We start from the raw sequence: 13987 nt of genomic DNA on the forward strand, positions 1-13987 counted from the left end.
TGTCACAGCTTGGTGTAGAATGTTCTGATGTTAGTCCCTAGGTGTCCTGTAGACACTTTTGTAGGACTTGTTCCTGAATGTTCCTTGTACGTTGTAAGATTGAGAGCTGGGATTCTTGTGTAGTTACTAATATTTTTTTATGCAATGCTTCTCTTACAAATCCTATTATGAGAGCATATAGTAATATAAAAAATAACATTATTTAGTCCAACCATTTCATAAATTAGAACTAATGTCATATATTTACATAGGTTTGTTAAAAAAGAAAAAAAAGAAATATTTCCATCCAGTTAAATCTGGGGAACCAAGAGGACATGGACTATAAGAAAGTGGGGGTTAAATCTTAGAACTTAAAAATTCCTTCCTGACCCCATGTATTGATTAGACTGGAACAACATTCTAACAAGGATCCTATACAATAATATAAGTGTGTGTTATTTATTTATTTTTACATTTGTTTTCAAGAAGTCTTTCTTGAAGTCATCTACTGTTTCATCTAACACCACTACCTGAGGTAGACTATACCACAGATTCACAGCTCTAGGAAGAAGCCTTTTTGCCTCTGGGGTCAATCTTTTATTCTCCAGCTGGAGGGGGAATGTCTTTTGATGGAAGTTTACATTGAACATCTTTTTACTGTATTTCTTTGTATTGTCTATTTATATACTTGTGCAAATGTATCATATCCCCCTTTTAGACATCTCTCTTAGTAAAGAGGTGATTAAGAAGCAACAAAATGCTGTCTTCAAAGCTAAATAGCCATTCCAATGAAAAGACTTATAGACATTCTGGAAACATTACAATAAAATCTGAAAGGTATAATAATTACAAGATCTGACCTTTTCCCAAAAACAATGTTTCTGTCAGGAACCGGCATTAGAAGTATAGATGTTAAAATATCAAATGCATAATTGATTTGTTGTATAACAAGAACCTAGGATTTGGAGAAGGTCCTCAGCCTCAAGGATAACATACCTGAGAGCACTTCTATCCAGTACATCAAGGCATTTTAAGATCAGCTTGACATTGTACAAGCCGCTTTTCATGTTGAAGGTGAAATGCAAAGCAGGCGTAAAATAACCAAGATCCAATAGTCTGTGTAGTTCCTGTTGGGAGTTACAGATTAAATTTAGATAAAAAGCATCAGCCTTCTCTTCCAGCCATAATTTAAAACAAAAGTCTTTCCAATCTGTTTTCTCAAAGTTACTATATATGCAATGTTTTTGACTAACTAAAACAATCCTGTTTAAAATTGTATATAAAGCAAAGATATATATTATGAAAAAGTCTCTTTGGTAGGATTTTTATTAATAAATTATTTTTTATTTTGCTAATGAGATGTTATCTCTTGATGGGAAATCCAAAAATACAGCCAAACTTTTATAAAGCAGAAGGTATTTGAGTACGCACTTCCGTCTTATATCTACACAACGGGGAAATGAATCCTTATTTTGTGATAGTAGGCGAGACATGCAGTTTGTCTCTGCTCACGCTATCCTTGTTGAGTCCCTAGGAATGGGACCTCCCAATCCCTACCTTCATAAAGGTTTCCATATCTTGCACAGATGAAGGCTAGTAAGCTCGAAACAGCTGTAAATGGCTCTGTACTTATTAGGATGTATCTGTTCTAATACTTCAGTGGTTCTGGATGCAAAGTTGGGCACTCTGGGCATAAAAAAGGATTGGCATGTCTCCATCTACTATCCCAGAATGAGGATTAATTTCCTTGTGTGGATATGTGCTGAAAGTGAGCATGGTAATTAGTCCTGTCAGATTCTTAAAAATATTTTCAGCCATTTTCAGTTGTAACAAAGCTGGATGACAACTGATATGGCCACAACTAATATGCAGCGGTACATTATTTTTTTTACTATTTGTCAAAAAAGGAGAACTGGTGTTTTTATATTTAAGAGGATATATATTTTTTAATATTAATAGTGCAACATGTAGCATTTATCTTTCAGAAACAATTTTTCCATTCATACACCATACAAGTGTGAGTCTTGTATATATTCTGTACAGTAATGAAAGTTACCTTGGAGTTGATAGTTCCTTTATGCAGTGATTCAGGTGGCAGACAACTCTCCAGGGAGTTACTGGGAAACTAAAGTGATGGACAGAAATAGTTGTGTTATAGATTATAGCAGTTTAACAAAGTTTTTGTTAGATAAGTAATAAATATTCAAAATTAGCAATTACACAATTACTGCGAAATTAAAAAAGGATTTAGGCAAGCAATAAGTAATTTCAGATCCCAGAAGAAATAGTTAATTTACTTGTAAGCTTCTCCTGAATAGTATTTATTACAGATTATAATAATTTTCCTATTTCAATATGAAATCATTTTAAAATGAGATATATGGAAATGTTATAAGATGTTTGGAAAATTCAGGAATGTACATATGCAGTTGCTTAGAATTCGTTCATGTGAACTAAATACATTCCTCATTTAATATTATATGATCAATAAATCACTGGAAATTACTGGCTTGTCAATACTAAATGATGCTACAGTACTTTACCTCGAGAATGTGGGAAACAACTGTAGGCAGCATCCTGGGTCTGGATTGCTATAATTTGGACTGAACTTAATCAAGTACTGTTTTCACTATAAAGGGCAAATCCTGTGGAATCTTTCATTAAAAAAAAAATATTCTACTACTATCTTTCTAAGGCATAATCTGTCACCAGGACAGACATCTTTGATTTAGGATAACTAACGGTAACCTAACAGAAAGGGCATAGTGGATGCATTTGCACCCACAAAATGACCCCCCCCCCAAGTGATGATGACTCACAGTGAGCCCGCTTAGCCTATCAGAAGTATGAATAGTGCCTATGTGGATCATAACAAGTTTATGTGATGTGTTATAATCCACATGATTGAGTGTTGTTTAGCCTTCCGATTGGCAGGGATAGCTCAGTAACTACTAGTGGACACTACCTTTTGTTCACTCCTGACCTGCACCTTTGGGGTGTTTAGTAGAAACAGATGTCTTTCCTCATGATAGTTACCATTTAAAGTTTTTTTTTCAATCTTAGCCAGTGATGGCATAATGCTAGGCTATGACCGAACTAGATGATTGTGGGGATCTGGAAAATGCAACTTAGCACCATCTAGGTAAATGGGTCTGAGTTGCATTACCTGCACAGTGCTTGGTCAAGAATCCTGCTGTGGGGGAAATCAGAAGAGGCAGTGGCACCCCTTTTAGTTATTGTGGATGTCCTAGCTGTCAGACCTCCACAATCCACAAGAGACGACAAATCCTAGTGATATGACTTCACTTGCTTATATGGGAAAGCCCCTTTAAGGAACAAGTTGTTCAAATCAGGTTCACACATTGGACATACTGTACCTCTTTTTAAAATTATTATGGTGAGGTGCTGATATACTGAAATTGTCTTGTCTCAGGACACCACACTTTAGCCATATAAACTAAGCTGACGATACACATTAAATAAATGTGTTGGCCTCTACAGCCAATATAATGTTTATGAAGGGAACTCCTGATGTCTGTCATATGTGGAAAGAATAATCTGACATCATGGATTTTATCCTTTGTTCTCCCGCAGATAAACTGCTGCCAGATATGTGAGACAATGACTTTTGCCATTTACTCATGCCATAAATAGCAGCTATAACTCCTGTGGCTGTGTTATCAACTCAACGTACTATTAAGTTCTATTGTGATATGAACACTGTAATTAGAATGGTCAAATGCGGGAAGGGGTTAAGAAATACATAAGTGTTTTGGGTTTAAAAAAAACTCCTGAAAAAATTCTCAACCAAAGTTACATTATTGAGAAAACTATAATTGAAATAAACATACTGTAACTTATTTGCAAAAAAAAAAGCAGCCTGTAGTCTGCTGACAGCCGTGTAGGAATTTGACAGCTCTACATGCTGTCAATCTGCATACTATTAAAAAATGTACAAAGTCTTTATACTCACTCCAAGTGCCGCTGCCAACATCCTAAAACAAAAAAGATTTTAAAAAGTTATCGCTCTTTAGATATAATTGATGTCCTTACTGAGCAAAATTAACCTTGAAGACATAAAACAGTGAGGTTAAGGGTGTTCACTAAAACCTGTTAAGCAACTTTAGGTTTCTTTATACAGGAAAACTTTCCAAACCACCAAAGATTCATCGTCGAAGATCTGCAGCAAAAATCTGATGGACATTTCAATCACTAGTAGGAGCATCATTGTTGCTTAGTGAGGTACACAGCAATGCCTATTGTGAATGTAAATGTTGTTATGAGTGGCATTTACTGATCATGCCACTGTTAGGCTGGGTTCACATGACCAATTTTCAGGCGTAAACGAGGCGTATTATGCCTCGTTTTACGTCTGAAAATACGGCTCCAATACGTCGGCAAACATCTGCCCATTCATGTGCCGACGACCTGTCATTTACGCGTCGTCGTTTGACAGCTGTCAAACGACGACGCGTAAAATGTCTGCCTCGTCAAAGAAGTGCAGGACACTTCTTTGAAACTTAATTTGAGCCGTTCTTCATTGAATTCAATGAAGAACAGCTCAAGATTTCGGCCGTCAAAGACGCCTCGCATAATGCGAGGAGGAGCATTTACGTCTGAAACGACGCAGCTGTTTTCTCCTGAAAACGGTGTGTCTTTTCAGACATAAAACGAAGTTCTCGTGTGCACATACCCTTAACAAGGATTATTACAGTGGCACATTTGGTGAAGATCAAATATAAATAATAATTTTATCATTTATCGCTAAACTTCTTTATTCACATAGGCGAATTATCATTATGATCAACCGGAAATGAGGGACTGCAACAATAATTGCCTAGTGTGCTCGCTTCTTTGTACAGATGACCCTCATTTGAATTTGGCTACTTGAAGAATAAATGTCAGGACAACATAAAATCATGTATACATTTTATGTTTGCTTAAACGATTTTCCACACGATCAATGAACATTTTATAGCTAGTCAATCAGTTACTTCCCCTATTTATATTAAGCGAATATTGTGCATGCTCATTTATTGGCGTTCAAATCTGTCCGATATTCTGCACCCATTGGACACTGTTCACACTAGTCCCACTGGCCTCTTTTTTGCAGAATTATGTGTTAGGGAGGACTAATCTGTTATGATCCATCATGACATGTGAAGATCAATTTGATGGCTCCAAAATGATCCTTTTTTTTCTCCCAGGCTATGTTTTTCTGACTGTCAAAAAACAATGGAGGCCTGATGAAAAAGTACCAAGTATAAGCAAAGAGTTTTCCAAAGCCTCAAGCTACATAGCTGACTATTGATCCAAAAACCGATTATACTTTCTGAATGGAATCTATGCTTTACTGCAATACTAGAATTTTCCCATTGTATAATGACCATTGTAAATTGCAGTTCTGTAGCCTCTAAAACACAAACACAGGAGGAACATACAAATGATGTGCAGATGTTGGCCCTGGTGAGATTTGAACCCAGGACCTCCGTGCTGCAAGGAAACACGGCTAAACCCATAACTGCTGCTCCATCACACATTGGCAGTAGGCTATGCATATTAAAGGGGTTATCTAGACAACATAAACACAGTCTGAGGCCTCATGCACACGAACATATTTTTTCCCTCCCGTAAATAATGGCGTAAATACGGGTCTGTATTGCACCAGTATTTACGGACCAGTGCCCGTAAATACGGGTCCGGTGTCACCAGTATTCCACCCATATTTACGTTTTCGCTACAAAATTGCATTGCACTAATCGGCAGCCCCTTCTCTCTATCAGTGCAGGATAGAGAGAAGGGGCAGCCCTTTCCGAGGTAAAAGTAAAAGAAATTCATACTTATCCGGCCGTTGCCTTGGTGACGCGTCCCTCTCTTGACATCCAGCCCGACCTCCCTGGATGACACGGCAGTCCATGTGACTACTGCAGCCTGTGATTGGCCTGTGATTGGCTGCAGCCGTCACTTGGATTGAAACGTCATCCCGGGAGGCAGGACTGGAGGAAGAAGCAGGGAGTTATGGGTAAGTATGAACGTCTTTTTTTTTACAGGCTGATCTATATTGTGATCGGTAGTTTCTGTCCAGGGTGCTGAAACAGTTACTGCCCATCGTTTAACTCTTTCAGCACCCTGGACAGTCATTATTTACTGACGTCGCCTAGCAACGCTCCCGTAATTACGGGTGCACATACGTAGTCACCCGTAATTACGGGAGCCCCATAGACTTCTATGGGTCTGCCCGTGCCGTAATTACGGCCTGAAATAGGACATGTTCTATATTTTTCAACGGCACGGGCACCTTCCCGTAAACATACGGGGAGGTACCCGTGGCCAATAGAAGTCCATGGGCCCGTAGAAACGTGCAGTAATTACGGCCCGTAATTACGGGCGTTTTTACATTTGTGTGCATGGGGCCTAAATAATTTAATTCCTACATATAAACATACTTCTTAAACCCTTAGTGACCAACCTTTTTTAGGCCTTAATGATCAAGCAATTTTTTTTGTTTTTCCATCGTCGCATTTAAAGAGCTATAACGTTTTTATTTTTCCGTCGACATAGCTGTATGAGGATTTTTTTGTTGTTGGATTAGTTGTATTTTTTAATGGCACCAATTCGGGGTACATATAATTTTTTGATTAACTTTTATTAACTTTTTTTGGGGAGGAATAGTAAAATAAACAGCTATTCCGCCATAGTTCTATGCGTTTTAAATTCATACCGTTCACCGTGCGGCATATATAACATGGTGCCTTTATTCTATGGGTCGGTACGATTATGACGATACCACATATTTAGACGTTTTTTATGTTTTACCACTTTTGCACAATAAAAACTCTTTTGAACTGAAAATATTTGTTTTTGCATCGTCGCTTTCCAAGAGCCATAACTTTTTTATTTTTCCATCAATGTAGTGATATGCGGGCTTGTATTTTGCAGGACGAGACGTCGTTTTCAGTGGTACTATTTTGGGGTTCATGGGACTTATTGATTAACTTTTATTATTACTTTTTTGTGGGGCAATAGAAACAAATCGTAATTCCACCATGGTTTTTTTTATGCCGTTCACCTTGCGGTTTCAATTACATGTTAACTTTATTGTTTTGGTCATTACTGCGCGGCGATACCATATATGTGTACTTTTATCTATTTTTTACAATTTTACTAAATAAAACCACTTTTTAATGGAAAAAATATGTATTTGTTTTTTAACTGTAATCTTTATTAATCATTTTTATTTAACATTTATTACTTTTTTTTTTTAGTTCCACTAGGAGACTTCACTATGCGATATACTTGGAGACTTATAACAAAACCCTATCTTTATCTTATTATTCTTTCTCCCTCCCCTTATTTACACCCATAGGGACTCCACATGATCATTTCCCTCATATATACCATCACGCAGGATGGGCTTTAGGCAGGATTTTACATATAAGTAAACCCCTCCCGCTTTCTTATTAGTAATCATTTGTAAATAGACTGTAACCCTACATATTAACAGTCCAGTCATTTCGATCATCCAGCCATGTCTCACTTATCCCCACTATGTCACAATTCTCCTCTAGTATTATCAACTCTAATTCCTCAATCTTGTTATTGAGGCTTCTGGCATTGGTATACATGCACTTTATATGTTTATCTGCACCAATTTTCTTCTCATTCCTATTAACTGTTCTAATGCATTCTTCTATTCCACTTCCATGTTAATTTTTCAGTCAAATTCACTAGCTACGCTATCCACCCCTTCTATACAGTAATTGCCCTCCCCATTTCCTAGTTTAAACACTTCTCCAACCTTCTAGCCATCTTTTCCCCCAACATAGCTGCACCCTCCCCATTTAGGTGCTGCCCATCCCAACCTTAGAGTCTGTAGCTAACAGAGAAGTCGGCCCAGTTCTCCAAGATCCCAAATCCCTCTGTCCCACACCAATTCTTTAGCCACTTGTTTACCTCCCTAATCTCCCACTGTCTCTCTGGTGTGGCACGTGGTACATGCAGTATTTCTGAAAATACTATATTTGAGGTCCTTGCCCTGAGCTTGTTACCCAAGTCCCTGAAATCATGTTTTAGGACCTTCCACCTATCTCTAACTTTGTAATTTGTGCCAATGTGCACCATGACTGCTGGGTCTTCACCAGCCCCTTCCAATAATCTGTCAACCTGATCCGCGATATGCCAAACCTGAGCACCCGGAAGACAGCAAACTGTTCGGTATTTCCTGTCTTTGTGACAGATTGTCCTATCTCTTCCCCTAATAATAGAGTCTCCCGCTACCAGGACCTGTTTAGCCTTTCCTGCGCTCCCATTCCTCTCCTTACTAGAGCATAAATTCTCCTGGTTGCTAGAGGAAGTGTCTAGCTGCAGCAATGCTACCCCTGTCCTGACGTTCCCCTCATTCGCCAACTTGTCAAACTTGTTGGGTTGTTGCAGATCAGGACTAGTCTCCCTGACACTCTTTCCTCTACTCTGCCTCCTAACTGTTACCTAGCTAGCTGCCTCAACTGTCTGAACCCCCATACTGCCATCCTCCCCTGCATCTGCCCCAATGAATCTGGTCTTCCAAATGGGCAATGGTCACAGACCCTGCACAGCAGTATGGTCCCTCAAACAGTTGTACAAGGAGAACATACATGGCACAGGATGTACACTGGATAGCATTGGCAGCAATGGAGTTCATTGTGTCTAATGGGGATTTAACAATCAGTATACCTTTGTGGGAGGGGGGAAAAACACCCCAAGCAACAATTTCTTCTAAAGTGACTTAATCTAAAGTCACTTAATCTTAAATCACACTTAAGACACTGCACACTTGAAACCAATGCACACTCCCTCGCTCGCACACTCGCTCAGCTGCTTGTTTTAAATAGTTTTTGCCACTTAGCTGTTCTTGGCTGCACTTTTCAGTAAGGTCTCGGCTGCGCCGACACCGCTACACGTGATCTCGGACTGCCTCCTACGTAAATATCCCTTTTATTTTGTTTATTTTTTGGAGTTGGTGCTTCATTCAACATGTGACCAAAAGGGGATGGCACTGATGCCAATCTTTTACTAAGCCGGCCCCCTTCAGAAATTTACCTTTGCTCCTGGGGATTGAATAATTGGCTAAGTTACGACTCCCCCTGTCCAATCTGCCCATGCTCCTTAATGCTACCAAATGGAATAATTATTTTATTTCGTTTGGGGGTAATTTTAGTGAAGGTTTTTTTTACCTGTGGCATCTTCAAGTTTAGGAGATGCAGTGAAACGCTGCAAAAAGAATGGCAGATTTATTAGAAGTGAAGTTGGACACTGTGAGGTGGGGACGGGCAGAAGGATGTGGTGGGCAGGGATTAGTGTGCAGAGCGGACCGCAAAACATCATGGGACATGTAGGAAAAAAGCCAAAGAACAGACTGCAGTCCCGTCTACATCCAAAAAGTCTTACAGCGTTTGTGGAGCGATATAGATGTAATAGTAAAAGCATATTAAATTATTTTTTAAGATGAAAACGATGGAATTACGCTGGCCAGCAAGGTTCTAGGTGTTTGGTGGATCTTTTTTTATTCTTGGGCTGCCATCAGATAACCCCTTTAATATAAATCCTGTGGCCATATGCTTGATAGGGGAAGCAAGACCCCAAAATATTTGTAGGCCTGCAACTTATATCTATCTTAATACAAAACCAATATAAGCTATAGAAATTATTCTAGCAATGTAATGCATTGACTTCTCCTTTAATACTTAATCATTGTACTGCCTTCATCTTATAGTGAACACTGGAGACAAAGGAACACCCACACTCTTTTTAAGAATACAAAGTATCAAAAAGTATTGTTATCAAAAACAGTATTCCACTTAGATGACAGATGTAGGAAATATGAGAATAATTTGTCATGTTCACCCATTTTTATCACCTGCCCCAGGCAATGTTATGTATTATACCACATACATGTAATGTATTACATTTTACATATACCCAATGTATATATTAGCAAATTTTATTAGGAAAGAAATCCATTTTTGAGCAGTTGAGTAGAATTTCTAGGATAGCAGTGATGCTTACAAAAGACCTTTCCATGATCTTTCTACTAATGCAAGTTAGCCATGACATTAGATCATTAAATCACATATTTTTGTACTCTGTTATTTCATTTAAATGTTGCAAAATGTACAAATAACTTGGCCAGAAATACAGCACATCAAATAAAGTTTATAGGCTAATTAGCTTTTTCCATATCCTTGTTTTTCTTCCCTTCTCCATGTTTCAGAGGGACTGATGATCAAAGGTCTCAGCATAGTTAGCAAAGGTTTTCAACTGAAATTCCACTTTAAATTCCATACTAATCCTAATTACCTATTTTATCCATTTAAATTTTTCCATTTCTCTAGTAAAATACAGCCCTATGAAGCATCAGATATCCCCTACATAATTACATGAATGATGAAACACAGAGACTATATATTTCTAAATGCACTTCTGTACAACTATATTTACTGCATTGGCACCATCAAGAAGGAAGAAAAGATTACAGAAATTTCCATGTCAGTTCTTCATAATGGAGTCATTGAGATTCCCTATTTTTCACTTCAGTATATGCTAGAAATTCAATAGAAAAAAAGTCTGGATCTTGATATCATTTAACATACACTATCTGACTAAAAGTATGTGGTCACCTGAGCATCACACTCATATGAGCTTGTTGGACATCCCATTCCAAAAGCATGAGCGTTAATACAAAAATGGGCCCCCTCTTGAATGAGTTTGTACTCATTCAGCCAAAAGAGCATTTATGAGGTCATGCATTGATATGGATGAGAAAATCTGGTTTGAAATTGGTGTTCCATTTCTTCCTAAATGTGATGGATGAGGTTGAGGTCAGGGTTCTGTGCAGGTCATTCGAGTTTGTCCACATTAAACTCGTCACAGGGCCACAGGACACAAACATGCTAGAAAAAGGAAAGGGCCTTCCCCAAGCTGTTGCCACAAAGTTGGAAGCATACAATTATTTAAATGTCTTTGTATGCTGTAGCATTAACATTACTCTTCACTGGAAATAAGGGACCTTGTCCAAATAATACTCCTGAAAAATACTCCCAGACCATTATCCCTCTTCCACCATAGTAGGCACTATGCGTTTCGGTAGGTAGTAAATTCACCTGGCATCCACCAAATCCAGATTCATCCTTCAGACTGTTAGATAGTGAAAGCTGATTCATCAATTCAGAGTCCGGGGGTGGCTAGCTTTATACCACTCAGGCCAACTGTCATGAACAATTACACAGTAAACAGTGAGGTTGCTGTTCTTCCCAAACCTCTGTCCCTACCTACTTGTACGACCCGACCTAAACGACAACGCACAACTGGGCGGCGATCCCTATACTGGTACAAGTGAAACTGACAAACAAATACGACAGAGACAGTATGAAATAACAAAGGGTAACCTGGGAAGTACACAGAGGGAGAGGCAGGGAAATTGCACCATGTACAAGTCCTGGCTCAAAAGGCAGATTCAGGCAGGCAGGGTCAAACCGGGAGAGAGCGGAAAAAACAAAAGTCAGAAGGCAAAGAAAAGTCAGGAGTCCAGCCGAGGTCAGGTCACAAGAAGTCAAAAAGCAAGTCGCTCAGGGGAGTCTGAAACAAGGGAAAGCACCAGGCAAGGAAATTCTAATTACAGACAAAGGCTAACTATCCCAGGCGGAACTAAATAAGGAGAGGGCGGGAGCTCAAGAACATCAGCCAGGCTTTGATTGGCCTGACGCTCCTGAGCTCCTATTGGCTGCAGACTGCCTCAGTCTGCCAGGCCAGGCGACGCTCGAGCGAGTTACTCTCGATGTCCTGGAGACCAAGGGAGCCGCATGCAGAGAGTACGTGACACCGACGCTTAGCATTGTGCAAGGTGATCTTAGGCTTGTGTTTATCTGTTTGCTTATAGAAAACCCATTTCAAGAAGCTCGTGACAAACCGTTCTTGTGCTGATGTCACTTGCAGAGGCGGTTTGGAACTCTGTAGTGAGTGATCCACTTCACAATAATACCACTTACAGTTGACTAGAACTTTCTCTAAATGAATTGTGGCAACGGTGGCATTCTATGAGAGTGCCACATTGAAAGTCACTGAGCTCTTCAGTACGACTCAAACTACTATGAATGTTTGTCTTCATTTGAAAAATGTATCCAAGCAAAATTAATAATTAGCATCCACTTTTCCTTACCTAAACAGAGGAAACTTTGCTCAGCCATTTCACCTGGCAAATCCATTATAAAGTGACATTTGCTTGAATACAGTTTCTGGGAGTGAACCTGTATTATATTATTCTCTCTCTCTCCGATGGACAACTTATAACCTATCTATCCGCACACCAGCTTTAACACTATATAATATACCTAAGCTTGCCTCAACACATTTTATCTTACCTACTCCCCTCAACACCAGTTGACTTACCAACTCTTCTGACTGAACACCAGATAACCGATACTTACCCTGAACTCCTATATACACTGCACTCCTTCTTCACTAGACACCCTGCAACCCGGGAATATAAGCGACCTACTCATCTAATCTACCTGTTTCTAATAACGATACTATAGAAAACTCTACAAAACCAATTCCCTATTATATTAGCCAAAGTTGAACACTGAAGTGAAGGCCCCATTTTACTTGCTAATAAACTTTCACTAAATTGTTTTGTGTAAAGTCTTGTATACAGCCCTTGTACTCTGACAAATTCTAACGATGTATATGCCGAATGTATCCATAAACTACTATAGCCTGAGAGTACGTGTTTGTTTGGCATATGCCTGGTCGGTATGTGTTGATATAACTTTTTTTTTTAAAAGCGTGGTCGACTATGCTATTTCAAACAAAAGAGTCTAGCAAAAAGACAATATCCGGTATATCACTCCAAATAAGTTTTTTGACAGTGGAAGTCAATGAGAGACTTATTTAACTGTTTGACATACAGTTGCACAAATCTGGAAATTTTCTGGGAGATTGCCAGACAAATATGGCGTGAATAGAATCTAATTTTCATTAATGTAAAGAATGCAGAACTATCTATTCCTTAATACATACCTATATAATTAGGATAAGCAAGGGTGTTAAGATTAGGCTAGGTTCAGTGTATATAGGTGATATGTATCAACTGACGTCTTTGATCCAGACCTTTCCCAAAAAAGTGACCTTTTGGCAGACATCTGGACATATTTTTTTCAACTATGCTAGAAAGCGTTGTCGACCATGATTTCCATTTCTAAAGCATTTCACAAAAATAACACATACACAAATTCGACACATCTTCCCTGCCAAGTTATCAACAGACACAGGCCATTTTAGGACAGCATCATGTGTCTGCTATTCCATATATACTGTATATATAAAACAGGCTAGTGGAAATAACAGTTTGCAATCATCTTATATTTTAGGGTACTTTTTCCAAAGATTGATGTTCTTTTATAGAATTATAGACTGTGCAAACTTAAAATAGGTTATTTTTGACGCAAGTAAAGGAATATGTAAATTACTACATGGCACCAGACGAGGACAGTTTCCCCAAAGGGAAGTTACACACACGATACATATAGAAACAGAAGAAAAACCCTTGTAGTCACTGAATCTTCTGTAAATGCAGGGAATATACTGGCTCTGACCTGAGATCAGTCACTCTGTAATGTCCAGGTTGTTGTGGAAATTCATCTTGATCATTTTGCCCCATAGTTTTGCAGACTTCACAGATCTGAATGGGTAAACACACTCAGCGAACTTTATAACTGTAGCTGTACAGAGCAGCTACAAATGTCTGAGTGTTTACCCAAAGTCTCCTAGGAGCTGAGGGTAGGGCTACATTACGTAATGTAATTATATGCTTTACACTCTACTAATTCTGCTTTAACCACAGAAAACTGATTGAAAGAATTACATATACGGTGTACAACTACAAGATCATTATGTCCATGGTGACGATGCAAAAGTTTTAATAAATAGAATGACATGCATGTATATAACACCATGTATTCACTATGCTACGCAT

At 38.7% G+C, this 13987-nt stretch overlaps 1 protein-coding gene across 1 annotated transcript in view; it reads right to left on the reverse strand.

Moving 5' to 3' along the window:
- The window catches only part of LOC142656299 (uncharacterized), a 154989-nt gene extending 141260 nt beyond the window's left edge, over nucleotides 1-13729 (reverse strand). Inside the window, exons 1-4 of the mRNA XM_075831193.1 lie at nucleotides 13608-13729; nucleotides 3953-3974; nucleotides 2036-2104; nucleotides 976-1106 (exon numbers count right to left, since the gene is read on the reverse strand). Of these exons, the coding sequence (XP_075687308.1) occupies nucleotides 976-1106; nucleotides 2036-2104; nucleotides 3953-3974; nucleotides 13608-13672 (287 nt within the window). The 5' untranslated portion in view covers nucleotides 13673-13729. The remainder of the gene's footprint in view (nucleotides 1-975; nucleotides 1107-2035; nucleotides 2105-3952; nucleotides 3975-13607) is intronic.
- Between the last annotated feature and the right edge of the window lie 258 nt (nucleotides 13730-13987).

The sequence above is a fragment of the Rhinoderma darwinii genome, chromosome 6 (assembly GCF_050947455.1).
Source record: "Rhinoderma darwinii isolate aRhiDar2 chromosome 6, aRhiDar2.hap1, whole genome shotgun sequence".
In the NCBI taxonomy this organism is placed as follows: domain Eukaryota; kingdom Metazoa; phylum Chordata; class Amphibia; order Anura; family Rhinodermatidae; genus Rhinoderma; species Rhinoderma darwinii.